We start from the raw sequence: 24,441 nt of genomic DNA, 5'->3' as shown, positions 1-24,441 counted from the left end.
GTTATTTTGGTCCCTAAAGAATTCTTGAATTCTGATTTTCGTCAATGAACACCAAGAAATACTAATTTTGATTTTCTTATCCTCTGAAAAATTACAGTGAAGGAGATAATGGATATGATAAGAAAAAGGCTTAATACCTAGATGAACCCTTAAACTTGGCATGTTTTGTAAGATAGACATATAAACTTACAAGGTGACCAGATAGACACTTAAACTTACTCAAAGTGTATTTTTCAAGTTTTCCAGTTATTTTGAAAACAAAAACTATATTTTTCAAACACTCATAATTTTCATGGCCAAACAAGCCCTAAATATATCACAAAATATTTTTTTTTTAAATGCAAAAATAAGGCAATCGCATATACATGAGACTATAAATGTGCACTTAAACCAATAAATACTCGCTAATCGCAATTTTGCAGCTTTCAATTAAATCGGTTTTTTTTTTTACACTTGAATAATTAAAAAACAATAACTTTAACCAATAAAAATCCTTAAAAAAAGAAATTTCAAATTAAGAAATTTCTTTTTTTTAAGGATTTTCTTCTCGGCTTTACAGTTTTCTTAATTTGAAATTTCCTTTACACTTGAAATACTGAACTTAGAAATTTCTTAATTTTAAATTTCTTTTTTTAAGGATTTTTATTGGTTAAAGTTATTGTTTTTTAATTATTCAAGTGTAAAAAAAAACCCGAGTTAATTGAAAGCTGCAAAATTGCGATTAGCGAGTATTTATTGGTTTAAGTGCACATTTATAGTCTCATGTATATGCGTTTGCCTTTTTTTTGCATTTTAAAAAAAATATTTTATGATATATTTAGGGCTTGTTTGGCCATGAAAATTGTGAGTGTTTGAAAAATATAGTTTTTGTTTTCAAAATAACTGGAAAACTTGAAAAATACACTTTGAGTAAGTTTAAGTGTCTATCTGGTCACCTTATAAGTTTATATGCCTATCTTACAAAACATGTCAAGTTTAAGGGTCCATCTGGATATTAAGCTTAAAAAAAATAGAGGAAATGAGGGGGAGGAGAGAAGATAGCAAAGAAAAAGGCAGAAGAAGGTGTGGGTGGGTGAGTATGGAGAAGAAAGGTAGGAGGGGTGGGGAAATGAAGAATAAAGGGACGGGTGGGGAGTGGGGGTGGGATTAAAAAAATATAAATTTGGTATTAAAAAAAGGAAAAATGAATTAATTTTAATTAAAACGCGCCTATTTTTTAATTATTTTTACATTTTATGCCACATCAGCTCTCAGGGAGCAAATAATATCACTTTTTCATAATTAAATGTGTAATAGACCACTATTAAAGTTTAAGTGTGAAAATAATTTTTAAGACATAGTTTAAGGATCAATCCATGCCTTTTGCCTAAAATCTAATGATGCCCCAATCCAATCGTATTAAAATCCTGAAACTTGCCCCTACTTAGTTAGCTACTGGTCATGTCCATGCAGCAGCCCCACTCATTCCTTTGTTTATTCAATTTCTTTCTCTACAATAATTGTGAATACAAATATATACACATCTAACTCTCTTCTCCCCATTCTCAAATCAACTAAAATTTATCACACACTTTGTCTGATTTTACTGAGGTCGGTTCATTTTTTTTCCTTCTTCATTGAATTAATCTTTCCTCAAAGTTTGTCGAATTCTTTACTTCCCGCCATCTTTTTGGGTTTTGGTGTGTGATTTTCTCATTTTTCTGTTGAATTCTCGATTCGAGTTCATGTTTATTATCTAAAACCACTTGAATTGTTTGTCTCCTGTGTGCTTTCGAGCTTATTAATTACTCTCTTCGTTTCAAAATATTTGTTTTACTTCCTTTCTAGTCCGTTTTAAAAAAAAAATCTTTCCTTTTTGGCAACTCTTTAATTCTACTTTTCAAACAAGACATATTTAAGACCACGAGATTAATATTTTGATATATTCTACACATTTTTAATTTAAAATCACAAGATGTAAAAGTCTTTTTTACGTTCTTAAACTTCGTGTCACATCTAAACCAGAAAAAACATTTTGAAACGAGGGAGTACTCTTGACTTATAGTCTGTTTGACCAAGCTTTTAAAAATAATTTATTTTAAAAAATATTTTTTTTAAAAGTACTTTTTAAAAAAATATTTTTAGCTAAAAGCAGATTGTGTTTGGCCAATTAATTTAAAAAATACTTTTGAAAAAAATATTTTTGGACAAAAGCTATTTTTTTAGCTTTTGAAAAATTGTTTCTGTTACTCCTCAAAAGCACTTATTTTTTCCTAAAAGCTTGGCCAAATACCTCATTTTTTTAAAAATAAATACTTATTAAAAAAATAACTACTTTTGGGGGAAAATTAAGTTTGGCCAGGTAGTAGGCTCAATGATGCTCTGCGATATGAACTGGCTTTGCCTTTGCTTGTATGATGAAGTCCTTATGGTTTTTTTGGAGCTCAAGTGTGCGTGGCACGTTACTAAGGGGCTGTTTGGTACGAAGGAAAATGTTTTCTATAGAAAATGTTCTTTTTGAAAAATAAGTACTAGTATTCTTGCTTGTTTTTGGTGTATGGTAGCAAAAACATATTATCCCAAGAGCATTTATATGTAATTCAGGAAAACACTATTCGGTGGGGGTGGGGTGGGAGTCCGGGGTAGTGAGGGGTGGGGAATCGGGGTTCAAGGAGGGGATAATGAGCTTTGAAATTGTAACTTATGGAACTAGTTTTCACTACTTCGACTATGAAAATCATTTCCAGGCTTGTTTTGCTATCGAACTCACCAAATAAGTGGATTTCTTACTTATTTTACTTCTAAATTACCTAAGTTCTATGTGAACTGCACCTGAAAGGATTCTCGAGTCAGGGATGCCGAAGATAATAATATTATTCTAAAAACATTTGTATATAATCTAGACAAATATTATGAGATGTGAGGGTAAGGGGTAGGGATGTGGGGGTGGTGGGGGTGGGGGCTACGGGGTAGGGGTGAAGATGAGGTGTGTTGGAGGGTTGGGTGGACACAAGTAATGTGGAATGTCACTTGTAAAACTTGATTTCCCTACTTCCACTAGGAAAGTTACTTGATTTCTCTACTTTCACTAGAAAAGTTATTTTCGTCACTTTTAAGGAACTTGTTTTCGTAGAAAAAATGTTTTCCAAAAATTTTGACCAACTGAACATGAGAAAATTTGAAAACATTTTCTGGAATGGGCAATTTTGGAGTAACTTTAAGAGATCATTTTACTTTTTCCTCCATACAAAAAACACCCTAAATGTTGTTTCTTTTGGAATGGTCAATCTTGGAGAAACTTTAAGAGATCCTTTTGCTTCATATATGAGCTCTGGTTCCTGGTGATATTGAGTTAAGAATGGTGATTTTGGGTGGGCGGGATTGGGGATACTGGAATAAGAAAAATGATTCATATACCATTTACTAATCACAACAAGATACACATTAACATCCAAGTGAGAATTCAAAAGAAATATTTATAACTCCAAAAATTTTAAAAGGAAAAAACAAAATTATTCAGAAGAGTCTGAATCAAAATAAATATGTCGGTAAGCGTTTCACTTTTAGCTCTGTAATTATCTGCTGAGATATCTTTGTTCGCCATCTCGGGTTGGAATTTTTTCATTTTTGGCCTGTCAGCCGAAATAAATTACGACCGCTAGCCAAAATATACAAAATATATACGCTGATTATGTATATTTATGTATATGATATGTATATTTATATTTAATATACATAACCTATACATTTGCTGGCTATTTTGTAAATTAGATCACCGAAAGGCATTGGACTGCAATTATCTCATATTCTGCTGATATTGTGACTTTGTACAGGTTCTGAAATTGACTTTGGCAAAATGGCTACTGGACAGCTTTTCTCCAAGACTACACAAGCTTTATTCTACAACTACAAGCAGCTTCCTGTCCAACAGATGCTTGACTTTGATTTTTCTTGTAGTGAGTGTTACATTTTTCGTTCCTCAATCACGTTGCTGAAAAATGGACGTGCATTCAAACCTTTTTGCATTTTTGATGGTGTAATTGAAGTTGTCGATCGCTTTTGAATATTATAGGGAGAGAAACACCTTCTGTTGCTGGAATCATAAATCCAGGTTCTGAGGGATTCCAGAAACTTTTCTTCGGTCAGGAGGAAATGGCAATCCCAGTACATTCAACGTGCGTCAACTTTTTTTTTTTTTTTTTTTTGGCTTTCTCAATTTTTGATTTCTGTCATTTGTTATATTGTTGAGTTCTTAAATTTGGATAGTTTTCTTAATATGGTCTACTTTCATTAGTCTTTTACTGTATTATTTAGCCTTGAAACAGTTCATATGTTGATAAATTTAAACACTTCTAACTTTTGGTTTGTGAATTGTGATGCTAAGCATTACATACAATGTAAGCACCAATTAGACGAATGAGTTGTTGAATATTTCTCATTTGCAGTACTTCAGACAACTGTCTTAGTTCTAAAATTTTCTATAAGCAACCAACTAAAGATGCTCAAGTGGATATAATTGAACTTCGCCTTCCTTACAAACCTTCTTCATACTGGTTCCGTCGCAATTTATGTGACACTCTTTTCTTTTTAGTTAGTCCAAAAAAGAATGACACCTTTCTATATTTAGTAAGTAATAACAATGTAATTTAAAATGTCTATTTTATCCTTATTTTAGACCACAAGTTCCAAAACTCTGTTTTTCTTTTTTAAACTCCGTGCTCAGTCTAATGCCATCACATAAATTAGGATGGAGGGAGCAGCAAATTTTGTAGTATCATGCTAAATTTCAGTCTTATTTGCAATTGTTACACCTTCTACAGCGTTGAAGCTGCCTGTGCTGCACATCCCACAGCTGATGTATTTATAAACTTTGGATCTTTCAGAAGGTTGGTAATGTTAAGAGCCGCCCTCCTTTCTCTTGAAAGAAAATCTGATAATGCAAAATTTGTGCTCTGATCATGAATTTCTTAACTCAAAGCAGTGCTGCTTCTTCCTCCATGTCTGCTCTTAAACAACCAACCATCAGAGTCGTCGCTATTATAGCTGAGGGTGTTCCCGAGTCGGACGCTAAGCAGCTGGTTGCTTATGCAAAGGCAAACAATAAGGTAATTTTGTTTCTTTCCATGCATTTTATATTTTAAATTTTTTCTTATAGATATTTAAGTAAGGGATAAGCACATGTTTGGACCTCCTAAAAGAATAATAGCCGACAAATGTATTGGTTTTGTATATCAAGTATAAATATACACAAAATATACATGAATATACATATAATATACACTATCAGTGTATAGGTGTTTGTATATTTTGGCTAGCGCTCCGTAACTAATTTCGGCCGATGGGCCAAAATGAAAAAAGCTATATGTTTTTTCATCCTTCAGAAGTTGTCAATTTTTAGGATGTAAATGTGGTGCTCTTTTCAGGTGATTATTGGTCCAGCTACTGTTGGAGTAATTCAAGCCGGAGCTTTCAAGATTGGTGATACTGCTGGAACAATTGATAACATTATTCAGTGCAAGCTTTACAGACCTGGATCTGTGGGCTTTGTATCAAAATCTGTGAGTACTTTGTGGCGCCTCTTTCATCTTTAACACATAGGAGAAATCTTGTTTCATCGAACTTGCAGAAATCTTATGCTCCTTTCTTCTTTCTGGAATTTTCTAAGCAGAATAGCTTGAACACTAGTAATTCTTATGGTTTCAAGAATAGTGAATGTTTCCATTATAAAAAAAGAATGATAACTTTTCCTTAATCTACAGGGTGGTATGTCTAATGAATTATACAATACAATCGCCCGCGTGACTGATGGAATTTATGAAGGTTGGGCATTCTGAATCCTTAATCCATATATGGATCATTTTTGTGTCATCCATGTTAAAAGAAAATAGAGTGTGAATATGAAATTGTGCATTATGCAGGAATTGCAATTGGAGGAGATGTATTCCCTGGTTCTACCCTTTCTGATCATGTTTTGCGCTTCAACAATATCCCTCAGGTAATTGATTCATAGAATCATATCCTTAAAAGGGCTCCACATCATTGCACTAAGGGGACTATTGCCTTCTTCCTAGTAATTAACCACAATTATGATTCAATTTTGCATTTTATTCCTCTATTTTGGTACAAATTCAAAGCTTGTAAGGGTAGCATACTTTTTGCAACTTAATGTATTTCTCCTGCTTCTGTCAGACCATTTTGCGCTAATAATTTGTTCATTTTTTGAGCTCATTGTTCTTGTAAATCAGGTTAAAATGATTGTTGTTCTTGGGGAACTTGGTGGACGAGAAGAATATTCCTTAGTTGAAGCCCTCAAGCAGGGAAAAATCAACAAGCCCGTTGTTGCGTGGGTCAGTGAAACTTGTGCTACACTCTTCAAGTCAGAAGTTCAGTTTGGCCCCGTGGTGAGCTATTTCCCTTGATTCTCTCCGTTTTTCACCTCTATCATTTCCTTCCTTTGATAATACGCATCCATTTCTCTGATTATGACTACTGTACGTCAAATATGAAGTCTTAATGATTCTTGAGACTCTGTAAATAGGGGGCAAAGAGTGATGGTGAAATGGAGTCAGCACAAGCAAAAAATCAAGCACTCAAAGATGCTGGAGCCGTAGTTCCTACCTCTTATGAAGCTTTTGAAGGAGCTATCAAAGAAACATTTCAAAAGCTGGTAAGTGTCTTGTGTGACGCCCATGACGGAGGGCAAGCCCTCTGAAAAAGCGGTGCACATTATAACTTGGGCGAATCTCACGTCGGAATGAAAGAAGAAAATTAGGGACCTTATAACGAGGAGTTTAGAATCAACTGTTAAGACACCTTTTGGGTTAAAATCCAAGGGACAAATCCGTGCGGCCCTAGGCCCAAAGCGGCCAGTACCTTAATAGTTGGACCAGGGCCGTTACTTCTTGGCATTGCACTCAGGTCACTTATTGGATTTTCTGCCCTGCTATAAGTTTTAATAAAATCATTTGGTCATTTTGTAGGTCGAAGAGGGCAAAATAACACCTGTAGAGGAAGTGACACCACCACAAATTCCTGAGGATCTTAACACAGCAATTAAGAGTGGGAAAGTTCGGGTCCCGACTCATATTATTTCCACCATATCTGATGAGAGAGGCATGAGTTGAATTCTGTGCATACTGTTGAAGATTGTTGTTTCATTTCTTTTGCTGTCTTAATAAGAGTTACAATCAAACCTCACTATAACAGCATCGTTTTTTCTGATATTTTTGGTTGCTATAATGAAATGTTGTTATAGAGAACATATAATATAACATAACATGAAAGATTGGTGCATCAGAAAACATGGCTGTTATACAGGTGTAGAGCAACGCTATGCTGGTATACCCATGTCAACACTTGTGGAGGAGGGATATGGTGTCGCTGATGTCATTTCTCTGTTGTGGTTCAAACGCAGCCTACCTCGTTACTGCACACGTTTTATTGACGTAATCCATAATCTCTCTTTCATTTAGTCATTAATAACTTGCTAATTTTAGACTCATCAATTTCCAGCCTGATTGTCATCCTGTTTCTGAACCTTAATCTGTTTTCTTGTGGTTGATTGAACTTAATCAGATTTGCATCATGATGTGTGCTGACCATGGTCCTTGTGCCTCTGGTGCCCACAACGCCATTGTGTCCGCTAGGGCCGGAAAAGACCTAATTTCATGCCTAGTTTCAGGTATGTTGCCGACTACAGTTTTTGAGTGGCTATCTTTAAGCTGTGAGTTTATGTATGGAAAAGTACCTAATGTAACTGATTATGCTACATAATTACACTTTATAGCGGTACTTTTAACAAAATATAGCTATATTTTACATATTATAGCAGATATACATTGATACATGTATCCCTAAATTGTAGGCATAATTCTTGTATGCGCGCACATACTTTGTATATGCGATCACAATGTAGCAGTGTATATGCACTGATATTGTATGCGCGTGCATACAGTGTATATGCTATGTTTTGAAGGAGCACGCGCATACAATGTATATGCTACGTATTGAAAGAAAAATACTGCTACGTTTGTGTCTATCTTTTGCAAAAAAAAAAAAAAAAAAAGACACTAATCTCGCTATTAATGAAAGATTCCCTTGATAATTAAATAGGATTAATGTGGCTCTGTAACAGGATTGCTGACTATTGGTCCCCGGTTTGGTGGTGCTATTGATGATGCCGCCCGGTATTTCAAGGATGCTTATGACAGTGTGAGCACTGAATAATTTATTAAGCACTATCTGAGCTGTTTGGTGGAACTGGTGCAATTCATGCTAGCACCTATGAGAGCGCGGATTATAAAACTTCTCGCGTGCTCTGTATTGCAGGGTCTTACACCATGTCAATTCGTGGAAGGTATGAAGAAAAAGGGAATTCGAGTACCAGGAATAGGTCACAGGTAGCATTTCTTGTAAATTCTTCATGGATAAATCTAGTCAACTGATTGATAATATAAGGGATAATTACATTTTTGAATCGCTCAAAAAAATAATAGTCAGCAGTTGTGTATGTTGACTTAATATACATATAATATACATATAATATACATAATCAGTGTATATTTTGTATGTTTTGGCTAGCGATAAAATGATAAAAGCCCTTGATATAACGCCCTTTATATCCTAGAGTTGTTCCCTGATATGGAAGTTGAAGAAGCTGGATAATGTACTTGAAAATGTGATGAAATTGTAACATTTCATGCTTCGTGATTCTTATGACTCTGAATCGATCTAATTTATCTCTACTTGTGTGATAGGGTAAAGAGAGGAGACAACAGAGATAAGAGAGTGGAACTACTACAGCGTTATGCAAGACAACATTTTCCGTCTGTCGAGTACATGGAGTATGCGGTTAAGGTTGAAACGTATACCCTGTCAAAGGCAAACAACCTAATCCTCAACATTGATGGTGCCATTGGGTCCCTCTTCTTGGATCTCCTTGAGGGCACTGGAATGTTCACCAAACAAGAAATCGATGAAATAGTGGAAATTGGCTACCTTAATGGGCTGTTTGTGCTAGCCCGTTCAATCGGTCTCATTGGGTAAGTCAGATGATGCTTCAAAAGCCGTTGGATGATGCATTTCCTGTTGCTTTCCGAATTAGCTTTATTCTCTCATTGCTATTACTCAAACAAGCATGAAACGTATGCTTGCATATTTGTCCATAGGCCAAATCGGAGATGTAATTGTTGGAGACTCAAATGATGGATATGCAAGCATGATAACTTATAGGTTGTTCTCATGATTGTCTTAACGCATTTTTGAACCACAGGCACACGTTCGACCAGAAGAGATTGAAGCAGCCTCTATACCGTCATCCATGGGAAGATGTTTTATACACCAAGTGAAGATGCTCTCACTGGCAACAGGCAGAAAGTTGCCAGTGAGAGCACCGTTCATGTGTTCGACGAGTATTTGCACTCCTAGGGACTTGGCCTAAAATTTCATTTTGCGAGTTCACCGGGGAGTCAACAAAGAGTCAACTCTCAGTTATCATTCATGATCAATTCTTAGTTTTAATGAGCCGACATATGTTACAGTCGTCATTCAATTGAAAGAATCTCCGTTCCAAAACCGTACGTGTCATACGGCACGGAGGAGTATTTCTGCGTTTCCAGCTTATGAAGAAATAACACACCCAGATTTCAAGCATGTGTAAGAAGAGTTTGCTCATTCCTAGTGGCCTTTGTCCCTTCCTGTATTGAACCCTGTACCATTCACTAATGAAATAAAATGTGTATTCAAAATGTTACTTGTTTGGCTTCACTGTCCTGATTGGTTAAGATGTGAATTATTGGGGACACAGTACAATAATTACTTGCATAATGCCAGAAAGTAGCTGGTATGTCGTCAGCAGACACTAATTTATCCTCTCTTTCCCAATTTATGTGGTGACGTTTGATTGCGCATGGAGTTTAACAGAAAAAAATTGAAATTTGTGATTTAAAATAAGTCATAGACATTCTGTGGCCGTAAATTATCTCATTGAGGATAAAATGAAAAGTTTAAATTAATAATATTAGAATATATGAATGAGACATATAATAAAACAAATATGGCACATAAAATGAGTCCAAGCTTCTTTGTTATTTGAGATTACGAGTTCAAAGCTTCATACTTATAAGTTTACTCCTCCGCGTCAATTTATGTGATGGAATTTGAACGGACTCAAAATTTAAGAAAGGATGGAAGGGGACAAGTGCTAAGATAGATATATAGCCGATTATGGGACCCCAGTTTTACAGCATATTCGAATTTTATTAATTTGTTAAGTTTAGTCGCTTGAGAAACAACTTCTGACATATGCCATCAAAGTTGCAAAAATTTACGTGCAAAGTTGGAAAGTTATCCTAAAGCTTAGCATATTGCTTGTGCAAGAAAACTTCCAACATGTATGTATGAAGTTAAGCTTGAAAGTTTCAAACTTAGAATATATATGTCTGAAATTCAGGATTTTTGGGGGAATATTCTTAGTGCAAATCTCTTTATTTCTTATCAAATCAAGTGGAATTGATAAGAAACGAATCATATCTACCCAAGTGAATAACCCACACAATAGATGAGTCATAACTGGTGTTTATGATTTCTTATCTTTTGGCTTAGGTTTCGTCAAAATATTTTGTTTTCTGGTTCCAAGTTACTATGTTCAGTTGGCAAAAAGAATTTATGCAAAAATAAGCAATATCCCAATCAGACTATTGACATGAAGCAACAACGTAAAGCACTATCTCTCAACTCATACTGATGGAATTTCGAAATAAATTTAATCGAGTATAGCGGGAAGAATCTAACTTATATATAGTACATACAGAAAATGTAAATATTTTTATTTTAGCAATGTAATTTAACATGGTAGTAAAGGTCTAAAGGAGAAAGAAATAAAACTAAAAAGGAACAGGTTTGTCTGAAATTTGCCAAAACCAGTTAAATATTTTTAAAAAATTTAGTTACAGGTTTAATTGGTGCGTCCAAATAAGTTGCCCCATGAATTTTTCTCGAAAGAAACTTTTTAGGAATTTGTAATTAAAAAATAAAATAAAAAAACAAGCTGAAATTAGTGTGTAACTACAAATCATCTCATTAAGAATATAATGAGAAGTTTAAAATTCAATTATTTTTAATTATAAAAATATGTCATTGTTTAGAACAAACTAAGCAAAAAAGTATATCACATAAATAAAATAGAGGGACTACCAAACTCAAAATTTGAACTTAATGAGTTTAAGATTAGTTCTTTGAATTATAAGTTCAAGAATTCAAGAATTTTCACTAAACGAATTCAATATATAAAGAAATAAGCACACAAAAAAATTAAGAAAATTCTAACATGTACTATACATTCTTTAGCAAAGGAGGTTCGAATGAACCTCTTATGCCCAACAGCAAGTCATACGCCCTTTATCAAATATCATACAAGCAGTAACGGGACGAATCTCATCAGAACTCTGAAGTTAGCATGCTTGGGCGGGAATAGTACTAGGATGAATGACCCCCTCAGAGGTCCTCGTGTTGCATCCCTTCTTTTGAAGGGATGCCTCGGAGCAATGATAAAGTAGTCTCTATATGACCTATAGACCAGGGGTTCGAGTTGTGGACGCAGTCACCAATGTTTGCATTATTTGGATAGGATGTCTACATCAGGAATGCCATCCTCTCCTAATTCAATTAAAGTGGGATGCTTAGTTGTTACATCTTGAAAATTTCGTGATGTTTTCCTTATGAGTGGACCAACGCAAGCCTAAAGTGGACATGAAGCCCTCATAAGGTTAGGAAGGGTATTTTGATAATAGTAAGTGTATATCTTAAGGTTTCGAAGTTATATGAAACGGTGGAAGTAAGTTGCTGGAGAAATTGGAGTTAGAGTCATGTTTGGGAAGATTACGTAGCATTTGAGCTATGAATTGCTTAGCATTACCTTGAGGGGAACATATAGGGCCCCTTAGATGGTTAATGAAGTTTTATACAAGTATCAAGAAGGTTCCATAAGGATTGGAGGTCAAACGAATCGAAAAGAACACATTTTTGCGAAACCGGGAAAAATAGGGCCATATGCGGCCGCATACTCAGTATGCTGGACCGCATATGGGCAGAAAACTGACCAAACTGGAAGCCATCACTTCCCAGCCTCCTCCCTAAGGATATGAGGGGAGATACGGCCGCATATCCCCCATGCAACGCCTCATCTCCACCACAAGTTGGTGTTGGGGTGCGATGTTGCCACCTTTTTAAATCCTAAAAGACCTCATTTTCATTCCAACATCCCACACTTATTTCCCCACACTTCTAAAGAGTTCTTGAAGGTTCCCTTTCACTCCCCACCTTTCCAGATCATCAAGATAGAAGATCAATATCAAAACCCAAAGAGAATCCATGGAAGGTGATTATCCTTGCTTCTCTTCAAAGTTGTGGTAAACTTGGTCTTGAAAGAAGTTGGGGAAGGCGAATTTCTTTTATACTAAGGTATGATCTTCCAATTATTTACATGATTGAGTTGATATAAAGGTTTAGTAACTCTTGGAAAGGAAAAGAATTAAAGTGGAGAAGTCATAAATGTTAAAGTGGAGAAGATGACTATGAGATAAACTTGAAAAGGGGATTTTGGATAAGTTTGAGATTGAATTGAATGTAAATTCTTGAATATGGTATTGTGAATGTTATTATTGTTGTTCGGGAGTTGATTTGTAATTTGGTGGAAGTTGTCAAAATAGGGGAAATGCTGCCCAAATTTTGTTAGCTTGTTTATTGCACTAGTTTCAACTTAAGAGTGTCTTTGAGACCTAACCTTAGTATGAATCTTCTTGAATGTAGATTTTGCGGACCTTAGAGGAGAGCGTTAAGTAATTAAGAAGGTGTAAAGGTATGTAAGGCTAACCTTCTTTCTAAAGGCATGACTTCCTCATCGCAATTCCATCTATGATGATCATAATGTCCTACTTCCTAGAGAATGTTAGAAGCTCATGACTACCAAGATTCTTAAGATATTTTTTTATGAAAGCTCTTTGTAGTGATGATGATTATAGGAATCCAAAATAGAAATCGAGGGCTTACTGACTCAGTGTCACCCCGATAGAGATATAATGTTCCTTTTGGACACTCATGTATGTCATATGTGTAATAGCTATTTTGTGATACCGAGCTTGTATAGCCGGGTATGATATGTACCGCGCGCGCACCACTGCAGTTGAGTACGGACAACACCGAGACTTGTTATGGTCGGGTATAAGTGACACCGAACCTATATGGTCGAGTATGGTATCATTGTATGTATATGTATATGTATGGAATATTTTCCTTAGAGAAAGGTTAGGCAAGTATGATGAATGTCTCAAGAGGTATGAATGGTCCTTCTATCTTATGTTATTCTTCATGTTTTTGTCATGTTACTATCCATGCCTTACATGCTCAGTACATTGTTCAAACTGACGTCCTTTTATTTGAGGACGCTGTGTTTATGCCCACAGGTAGACAGGGAGACAGACCGGACCCTTATGCTGCTTCGTCGGTGATTGCATAGCAATGCTCCTTCTTATCCGGAATTGCAGTAGTTGGTATTATTCTTTTTGTGTACATATATGGGCATGACGGGGCCCTGTCCCGTCTTTATGATATTATATACTCTTTGTAGAGGCTCGTAGACAGATGTACATAACTAGATATCCCATAGCTTTATTGGCTCATATTTTGTATATCATTTTGATAGCCTTGTCGGCTTGTGCATATATAGGCATAGTTAATGATGTTTATATAAAAGTGCCTACATTCGATGAAATTTATGTCATTTAGTTCATGGCAATTATGAGATAGCTATGTGGCTCACCTAGATGTGATTATGAAAATATGTTGGGAGGTACTCGGTAGGCTAGCTTCGGGTGTCAATCATGGCCCTCCAGTTGGGTCGTGACAAAAGTAGTATCAAAGCAATTCGTCCTAGGGTGTGTCTATGAGCCGTTTCCACTAGAGTCTTGTTTATGGGTGTGAAGTGCGCCACACTTATAGACAGGAGGCTGCGGACATTTAGGAATGAATGACCTTCTTTCTCATCATAGATCATGCGATAGAGCCATGATATAAGAATATGGCTAACATGAATACTGAGCTGGCCTGAACACATGATTATTGGCTGAATGATTACATGATTACTATACATGGGATTTGGAAGAGAATTTGTAGGCATGAATGACATGAGTACTGGAAAATAGGCACGAACATGACATGATTACCTGGACGTGAAGAGCATGACATGGGACATAAATACATGAAGACTGGCTGGCATGTAAACATGAGTGCTAAACTTTTATAAGATACAAACACGTGTAAACATGGACATCAACATGAGATCTGAATGTCGAAAACATGATTGATACAACATGAGGATTGAATACTGAGCGAGGTAGGATCTGAACACTTAGAAACTTGATCATAGATGTTCATTCATGTGTTACCACGATAGACATACGAGATAAGAGTACGACTTAGGCTCTGAATGTAAGTGCAACTCCGTGCGAATAAGATAGAGTTGAGTCATATACTAGGAATATGATTCTAACATAAGTATTCATAAAGTTCTAGCGTAGGCATGACATGAAATATCAAATCCGAGTAGAATATTTTTGAGATAATTAGTACCATAGAATAACTGAAGGGATCTCACTATGAACTTGGAACATACCTTACTTCGAACCTTACCTTGTTCGCTCTGAAACATAGATATGAACATCTTAGCTTACCTTGCTTATTATTGTGAGCGGATCATTAAGGAGTGAGATAAAGGGATCATTCATATGAATCAGACACTTCATCTTCGAAGATAGACGTGGCATGGGTACATCAGACTGAAGAACATAACACTGAACATGTATACATGGAAATGGGACTAATATGGCATAAGACATGAATACATGAGTAGCATGGCATGGGGCATGAGAGGCACGACGTTGAAGCTACATACCCTGACATTTGGACATTAGGTCATGAATATTGAAGTGTGAATAAGACATAAGTGTGACTTAAAGGGAGTATAAGTTGTAGGCTTTATTCTTGAGTACTTAGAGACATAGGGATGGATAAGATATCACTTTTTGGAACTTAGCTATACTTACAGAATGGGACATGGTTCAACATAGTTTACTCTTATTACTGTAAGTCGACACCCTCATTTTAAAATAAGACTCATGAAGGAAAGGATCATAGGCATGAATACTTCATTCGTCAAGCACCTAACGCATAAGTAAAAAGTCACCTTGAACTTAAACAGGGCATAGGTACTTCGGAAAAGAAAATGGCATCCTTTGTGCCAAGCTACGAGCTGCTTTAAAATAGTAGCCAGAGGAACATAAGCATGAGTTACGTAGAATCGTGGGTAGGACATCTATCTTGATTTACTCTTATCATTACCTACCAAATCCACTGTTATGCTATTTCTATATGTGGATGCTCCAAGAAGTCGGTCGTGGGCATGAGTACGTGAGAACGTAGGTAGCATATCTTTGGAGTTGAAATAAATCATTTACCTAAGGCATTTTCCCCTTGTTCAAGGACCAGGTGGGCATTCCATAGGATTCTTAGTCTTTAAACTATTGTGCTACTTTCTCCTCAATCATTATCAAAATCAACATCATATTCGGAAAGCACTTAGAAGCTAGAACGTGGTCATGGGTATAAAAGCAAGATAGATACGTGAGACATGAATGCGGTCTTTAACCTTGGACATGAGTACAACCTGATGTGAGAAACATGAAAGAACATTCCCTTGCATAGCTTACTATCGTATGGAGTCTTAATTCTTGTATCTTAAACATGGAGTGTAAAGCTTTAACAAGGGCATAAGATAGGTATGCTAGGCATGTGTAGAGTACGTTTGGGCATTGGTACTACATAGTGCATGAATTTTTCTGGAATTGGAAACGTTACACTCTTAAAACCCGCTATTCGATCTAGAACTTTATCTCATAACATAAGTACCTAGTACTTGATCTCAATGGGCATAACAAAAATCGTCTTCTACGCACCTTATCTTGGCTACATGAAACTGTGATCTTATGACATTATCCTCTGATGCCTATCAACTTACGAAACACAACATCTATATCGACACTTATCATATTATCTCCCCCTTAGTTCAAAAGTAGACGTCTAAAGCCTGTGGATCCCTTAAGTTAGCGATAAGTGGTCATCTAGTGGTTCTGCTAATCTCCTCTAACATACTGACGACTCATTTCTTCGGCTTACTTCAAGCAAGTCTTACTTACTCAGAAAACTGGATTACTTAAATGAACGGGTTTCTAATGTACATAACTGGCATACTAGCTTTGTCAGTCTTGGGGAAAACTCTTTTCTGATAACCCTTAAAGGCTTTTCTTCTGTAGCTTGCTCTCTTACTACTTAGATGGTTTTCTTCTTTCACCAATTTCTATACCTCAAATTTAACTTAAACTCTTTGGGTTCTAACACGCCTTCGGTGTATTCAGACAGTTGCCCACTCACTAGTATTAACTTGACTAAGCAACTCAAATCATACTTATACTAACTCTGCTGAAAATTTCTAATTCACTGTATCTACTCAAACTTACTTACTAAGCTTCTGTTACCACTTTCTAGCATCATATTCTCTAATTCTTCTCTGAGTACTAAAGTGAAACATAAGGTTATTTCTAACTTTTCCTCCTCATCTGACTCCATTTCTTGGATTGTATACTATCTTTCTGAACTATAGACATAGATCACACTTAGGGAAATTTCATCTGTCTCAAACAAGGAATTGGAACAACTAACCCCCACTTTCAAAATTATACCATACTATACACATCAGGGATAAAATACTTAATAACATAACCTAAGAGGGAGTTATCATATCTTTTATCTCATAGTAATATCTGCTTCTTGTAGTAACTCACTAACATCATACTCTCTAGGTCTGATCTGGATAAGCTTAAATAATTTAAAACTATCCCTAAAAATTCAATATCGTCTGCTCGTGGTTTTTCTTATCGCATCAGTCCCTTCCTAGTCATGTACATAGATCATATGGCAAAAATATATATATATCCTTGAAAAAGTCGAGACTTTCTAGTATTACAGGTGGTTGGCTCTTAGGCTATTTTCTGCTTAAAACTACCGTGGACAATTTATGATTGCTGCAGCTAATTTCATAACATGCTACTCTGTAGGGTCTTAAATCTGAACTATCATTTTTATACTGTAGCTTCATGGTCAGATAATCCAAATAAACTTATTCTTTAAGGTATATAACCTATGTGTACTGCCATGCCGAAACTTGTTTTTAAAAGGGCATTATCACCTGATAAACACATCATGCACTATTTGGTAAGTCTTGGGTCTCGAATTTTCCTTTTCGCCGCTTACGCATTCGATACGTTTAGAATTCGATGGAAAGAGAATGTTACTTACTGCTTTAAGCTTCATGGCACGAGTTAGAATAATTCCTGATGCCTCTATCGGAAAGCAACACATCGATAACGACTAGCTTTACATCTTCCTCATCCATTGAGACTAGACGTATTCGGCAGAATAGGAAACAACACATGAGTTCGAGTGATTTCTGAGAACACAGCTCTATTGCACGATCTAGAGTTGAAAGAAGTGAGACAATCCTAGATTTCTTGGTGGTCAACTATTTATATGTGTGGCGCACACACATATAAAAGTGACCCCACTGGACACGGTTTCATAGACTACCTAAAACACTTGAACCTAGGCTCTAATACCAAGATTTGTCACGCCCCGAACCATGGCCTGGGCGTAACACAGCACTCGATGCCTTGCTGCATGTGACCAAGCGAACCACATGACTTGCTGAGTCTACATGGGACATGAACTGATGCAAAATATAAAGTAAACATGCATGAATTGTGAAAACATGGAGTTCAATAATCATAAGTCTGAAAATATTATTATTAATATATCATGAATGCGGAATTATGGTAATGTAGCCATTAAGGCCAACTCAACTAAACATGACAACTAACTAGTCTATGAAACCTCTGACACGAATCCGTCTGCTAAACTGTTCACCGGGACAAGGCCCTCGGCATACCTTAAATGCATAACTGACATAAATGGAAGTAAAGACACAACCCCGAATGAGATGGGGCTCACCAAAAGCTGATACGAGCAATGTCCTAACGAGCAAATCTGCTGTCCTGTCAATTAATACCTGCATCGTGAAATGCAGGCCCCCGGGCAATAAAAGGGACGTCAGCACATTGAATGTACTGGTATGTAAAGCAACTGAAAGAAATAACATGGGACATGGAATAACATGATAAGAAGTGGAACTGAAAACCTGGACATGAACATGAGCATGAGCATGAGTACATATATATATATATATATATATAACATAAGTAAAACATGATAAGTAGGGAGATCATTTCATAAACCGACATGTGATATCATCACGTGGGTACGTGGAGTCTGGTACCTCGTCGGACTAGTAGAGCCCTCATACCTTGCCAAGGTATAAGGTGGTAACATGTCTGATGGATCCATTCAGTGTAAAATTAAGGTATCGTCCTAACTGGGCGGAGCGATCCTTGTCCTACGGTGGCTACGTAGTTTTCAGGCTATCTGAGCCTTCTCGGTAATTTGTGCAACTCCCAAAAACATGAACATAATATAATTGGCTAAGAAGCCCATGATTTTCGTGAATTAACTTGTACTTGTCTTGTAATCATGATTTCACGAAATAACTTGTAAACATGGTTTCATGAAATAACTTGAAAACATGGTTTCATGAAATGACGTGTAAGCATGGTTTCATGAAATAACTTGTAAGTATGGTTTCATGAAATAACTTGTATTTAGTATGTATATATCTTGTATCATAGCATGAAAGTAATTATATAATACAGTTGCATGAAAACTTGTAGACATGTAGGATATTCATGAAACAATCATTCTTAGTCAAAAACATGCATGCAAGAACCCATGGAATACAAGATATGGGTTTTCATAGATTACGGAAGGATTCTCAATAATCATAAAGAAATATTAAGAACTCAATGATGGAATTATAACAATCCATACATAATATAATCATGGACATGGACCTAGGGTTATCATGAGCATGGTATTGAAACCCTAGTTTTAGTAGAGAATCATAATTTTATGGATTATGAGGCGTGGGGAAGAGAAATGATGGTCCCACACATAGATAGTAACTTTACATACCTTAATCGCTCCAAAACTTGAAGTAAAGTCGGAATCTTTGAAGAAGAATTCCAAAAGCTTTGAATTTGAAAACCTTGAGAGGATTTTCACTAATTTTCGTAGCTACTGTTCGTGGCTCAAAGGGCACTGATCCGGACCTCCAAATCCAATCTCTACCGTTCATATTTTATACTTATGTGTTATAAACAATCAGTTAAAATTTGGGCTTGATCCAACGGTTCGTTTATCGGAAAACACCAAATTAATATGGATGGTCGGAATGAAACTCAACAGAAAAATACTAGAGTTTTCTCTAACTTTTTACAACTCTTGATTTTTTTATAGGGTAACGGGATGGATGGATTTATTCTAGTCTTTATAAATGATAAATCTTGTAGAATAAAAAATTTCTTGATTAAAATATTTACCTTGGAGGAAACCTTAGGAAACTAGATTGCCAAACCAATTTTTTGAAGGTTTCTTGATTTTTCTTGATTGCAAGAATGAGTTTCTTGCAAGATTGAAGTGTCTAGATTCTTTAGGGATGGAGGTAGAGAGAAAAAGAATAGTCTCTTAGGGTTTAGAATAGTATTAGGTACATTTTTACTTCATACAATAATAAAATAAGGAGTCCCAATTCGAGTAGGAAAAGGCTAAAAACGTAACCCAAAATCTGAAAATTCTGCTCTAACCAGTGATAGTAAAACAGGCATAACTCTTAGCACAGGGCTCTGTTTGAGCTCCATAAGATACCGTTGGAAATCTATTCCAAAGGGATACAACCTTCATGTTTTAATTTTTCTCAAATTATCAACTAATCAAGGAGTTACGGGTGCCCGAAGTAGGCTGGTCAACCACTTTCGTAATACGTACAAACTTTCAAATTTTTTCTCCAAAATCTAACGTTACAAGTATAACATGAGTTCTAAGATACGAGGTGTTGCAGAAATAACTTGGGAAGTTGAGAAAGATATGAAGTTCAGGTACCCACATTTATTTCCACTCCCAGGGGAGATTCAGACAGAGGCACCATTGTCATCAGGTATGTACTGCTTTCTTTCGATGATTTCTTGATCGTGTGTGGCCATTATTGTTGTTGTTGTTGTTGTAGCCCTGTGAGGCGATATATATTTTGGGTTGCTGTGACAGGATGGTAGTGACATATTACATGGGAAACTCTTGCGAAATTTTTGTAGAATCCCTAAGAATCTAACATTCGAAGACGAATGTTCCTAAGGGGGGAGAAATGTTACATCTTAGAAATTTCGTGACATTTGCCTTATGAGGGGACCAACGCAAGCCTAAAGTGGACATGAATCCCTCATAAGGTTAGGAAGGGTATTTGATAATGTTAATTGCATATCTTAAGGTTTCGAAGTTATATGAAATGGTGGAAGTAAGTTGTTGGAGAAATTGGAGTTGGAGTCATGTTTGGGAAGACTATGTAGCATTTGAGTTATACATTTCTTAGCATTACCTTGAGGGGAAGCTATAGGGCCCCTTGGATGGTTAATAAAGTTTTATACAAGTTCCAAGAAGGTTCCATAAGGATTGGAGGTCAAACGAATCGAAAAGAACACATTTTCACGAAATGGGGCAAAATAGGGCCATATGTGGCCGCATACTCAGTATGTTGGACCGCATATGGGTAGAAAACTGCCCAAAATGGAAGCCCTCACTTCCCAGCCTCCTCCCTAAGGATATGAGGGGATATACGGCCGCATATCCCCCATGCGACGCCGCATCTCCACTGCAAGTTGGTGCGGGGGTGCGATGTTGCCACTTTTTTAAATCCTAAAAGACCTCATTTTCATTCCAACTTCCCACACTTATTTCCCCACACTTCTAGAGATTTATTTAGAGTTCCTGAAGGTTCCCTATCACTCCCCATCTTTCCATATCATCAAGAGAGAAGATCAACATCAAAACCTAAAGAGAATCCATGAAAGGTGATTGTCCTTGTTTCTCTTCAAAGTTGTGATAAACTTGGTCTTGAAAGGAGTTGGGGAAGGTGAAGTTCTTCTATAATAAGGTATGATCTTCCTATCATTTACATGATTGAGTTGATATAAAGGTTTAGTAACTCTTGTAAAGGAAAAGAATTAAAGTGGAGAAGTCATAAATGTTGAAGTGGAGAAGATGACTATGAGATGAACTTAAAAAGGGGATTTTGGATAAATTTGAGATTGAATTGAATGTAACTTCTTGAATATGGTATTGTGAATGTTATTATTGTTGTTTGGGAGTTGATTTGTAATTTGGTGGAAGTTGTCAAAATATGGGAAATGTTGCTCAAATTTCGTTAGCTTGTTAATTGCACTAGTTTGAACTTAAGAGTGTCTTTGATACCTAACCTTAGTATAAATCTTCTTGAATGTAGATTTTGCGGACCTTGGAGGAGAGTGTTAAGTAATTAAGAAGGCGTAAAGGTATGTAAGGCTAACCCTTCTTTCTAAAGGCATGACTTCCTCATCGTAATTCCATCTATGATGATCATATTGTCCTACTTCCTAGAGAATGTTAGAAGCTCATAACTACCAGGATTCTTAGTGATAATGATTATAGGAATTCCAAAATAGAAATTGGGGGCTTACCGACTCAATGTCACCCCGATAGAGATATAATGTTCCTTTTGGACACTCATGTATGTCACATGTGTAATAGCTATTTTGTGATACCGAGCTTGTATAGCCGGGTATGATATGTACCGTGCGCGCACCACTGCAGTTGAGTACGGACAACACCGAGACTTGTTATGGTCGGGTATAAGTGACACCGAACCTATATGATCGAGTATGGTATCATTGTATGTATATGTATATGTATGGAATATTTTCCTTAGAGAAAGGTTAGGCAAGTATGATGAATGTCTCAAGAGGTATGAATGGTCCTTCTATCTTATGTTATTCTTCATGTTTTTGTCATGTTACTATTCATGTCTTACATGCTCAGTATATTGTTCAAACTGACGTCCTTTTATTTGAGGACGTTGTGTTTATGCCCACAAGTAGACAGGGAGACAGACCGGACCCTTAGGCTGCTTCGTCGGTGATTGCATAGCAGTGCTCCTTCTGATCCGGAGTTACAGTAATTGGTATTATTCTTTTTGTGTGCATATATGGGCATGGTGGGGCCCTGTCCTGTCTTTATGATATTATATACTCTTCGTAGAGGCTCGTACACAGATATACATAGCTAGATATCTCATAGCTTTGTTGGCTTATATTTTGTATATCATTTTGATAGCCTTGCCGGCTTGTGCATATATGGGCATAGTTAATGACGTTTATATAAAGGTGCCTACATTCGATGAAATTTGTGTCATTTAGTTCATGGCAATTATGAGATAGCTATGTGGCTCACCTAGATGTAATTATGAAAATATGTTAGGAGGTACTCAGTAGTAGGCTAGCTCCGGATGTCCGTCATGACCCTTCAGTTGGATCGTGACATTTGTGCACTGAATCGTCCTTTTTTCATGAACTTTGAACTCCCCCCCCCCCCCCTCGCTTCGCCCCCGGGTTCAATTAAGATTAGTCCGACACTCTTTACACCTGTAATGGTCAGACTTGGGCGGCTAAAAGACAAATGACTCAAGCAAAATTCATTGGGATAAATTCAATAATGAGATGAACTTCACGTGAAGAACATGTGATCCGAAAGGGATAGGACACTACTTGTCCCCCACCAATTTACATGTCGCGTTCATTCTTCGTTTTTCTTTTGTTCCTCCTAAGAAGCAACACTACGGGTCCACATTATAATTTACGTTTTTTGGTAGAATTCAGTAATTTGACATAAACTTTGTATTTATATTAAAAGTTCACTTATTAAATAATTTATCTCAAATTCAATAGGTTATTCTGTCATAAAATCTAAAACACATAAATTTAAAATTTTGAACTTGTATCTTTATTCAAGGGTTTTCCTAAACTCCACGGAACATAGATGTGATGCCGTGAGAACAGTGCTTTGAATACTATTCCATTATTGTAGATCTTATTAAAGGAAAATACTCCAATTCATTGTCTTTTCTTAAAAAGGACAAACAGAAAAGGATAACTCCACTTTGTTTTGGACTTTCTTTACTTTTATTTTGTAACACTTTAAAGTTAATGGTTTAAACCTCACTAATGCAATCCACTATATTATTGTTGAGCAAAATGTCTCATGTTGAACATTAAATTCTCACCAAAATGTGTAATTTGCATATAATAAATTAAACTAAAAAAATCACGGTAATTTGACTACTTTAGAACAATGATTTAACCAGGACTAATTAAAAATATTAAGACGATCCGCTAAATAGGTAAACCTATTAAATAAAAGATAATTTTTCCCATCTGTTCAAGCTTTGATGGATAGGATTACTTTATATTTTTGCTGATAAAATAACCGATACTTTGTAAAATCAATTAAAACATCAACAAGCTGACGTGAACACTACAATTTAAAACAAAAATTATATTGGGACAACAATGTTTTATTTCAAGAGGGGGGATGGGGGGTGGGGTCTTCATATTTTTGCACATGGACAAGTCTATGCAAATGCAGCCAATGAAATGATTTGCTTTTATTGTCAATAGACACTCATTTCACCACATCCACAAATATTTCCAGCTCATGAAACCAAACATAATAATTAAGTATCCAATTTATGCATAAAGAAAAGAAAAAAGAAAGTAAAGGAAAATAGAAGAGGTTCGTGAATGAGTCCAAATTAGTGAGAGATGACACCACAAGATCATGATGTGTCAGGTTTCTTTTCTCTGAGTTTTGTTCAATTTTTAGTGTTAATGTCTTTTTTTGCAAATTGATTTGTTTGTAATATATATATTTTTTTTCATTGTATATATTGAAAATAGTTCCATTTTGTGATGGAAGGTAAAGAAAAATCTCACCATGTAGTTGAGAGATAATACTTATTCGCATTCGATGTTCAAATCAGATCGAACAATTTAACATTAGCAGCCGAAAATTAATATATATGTATATAAAAAGATAAAACTTGAGTTTGTTAATTTAATATAAACATCAAAGTGTGAATAAGATGTTTTAATCAAACAAACATTAATTACTTTTTGATTGCTTATACCACTTGCCATTCTTCAGTTCAATAGTCACCAAATATGCCCTCTCCTAGTGTACCAAATGCCACTAACCACTCCATAAAAGTGTGGCACTTTAACTTTATATACTCAAAAGGGTAAAAAGAAATTACTCTACTTGATATACTTTTACATGTTATCAGGCCCGGCTCTTGGGTAAGGCAGCCAATGCACTTGCTTTGGGCCC

At 36.0% G+C, this 24,441-nt stretch overlaps 1 protein-coding gene across 2 annotated transcripts; it reads left to right on the top strand.

Moving 5' to 3' along the window:
- Positions 1–1,434: 1,434 nt before the first annotated feature.
- On the top strand, positions 1,435–9,736 carry LOC132640329 (ATP-citrate synthase beta chain protein 1-like). Of its 2 annotated transcripts, XM_060356880.1 has the most exons (18): positions 1,620–2,459; positions 3,813–3,935; positions 4,052–4,154; positions 4,800–4,865; positions 4,961–5,084; positions 5,403–5,537; positions 5,739–5,799; positions 5,898–5,974; positions 6,225–6,380; positions 6,518–6,646; positions 6,960–7,092; positions 7,297–7,424; positions 7,555–7,660; positions 8,114–8,190; positions 8,308–8,378; positions 8,736–9,020; positions 9,251–9,326; positions 9,366–9,736. In XM_060356880.1, exons 1-17 carry the CDS (start codon positions 2,354–2,356, stop codon positions 9,324–9,326), a joined length of 1,956 nt encoding a protein of 651 aa, XP_060212863.1. In that variant the 5' UTR covers positions 1,620–2,353; the 3' UTR covers positions 9,366–9,736. The 2 variants fall into 2 exon arrangements, with proteins under 2 accessions (XP_060212864.1, XP_060212863.1); XM_060356881.1 differs by lacking the exon at positions 1,620–2,459 and adding an exon at positions 1,435–1,590 and having other exon boundaries at positions 9,251–9,736.
- The last annotated feature ends 14,705 nt before the right edge of the window (positions 9,737–24,441 follow it).

Source organism: Lycium barbarum, chromosome 5 (genome assembly GCF_019175385.1).
Source record: "Lycium barbarum isolate Lr01 chromosome 5, ASM1917538v2, whole genome shotgun sequence".
In the NCBI taxonomy this organism is placed as follows: Eukaryota; Viridiplantae; Streptophyta; class Magnoliopsida; order Solanales; family Solanaceae; genus Lycium; species Lycium barbarum.
This window is presented reverse-complemented; position numbering and strand designations above follow the sequence as displayed.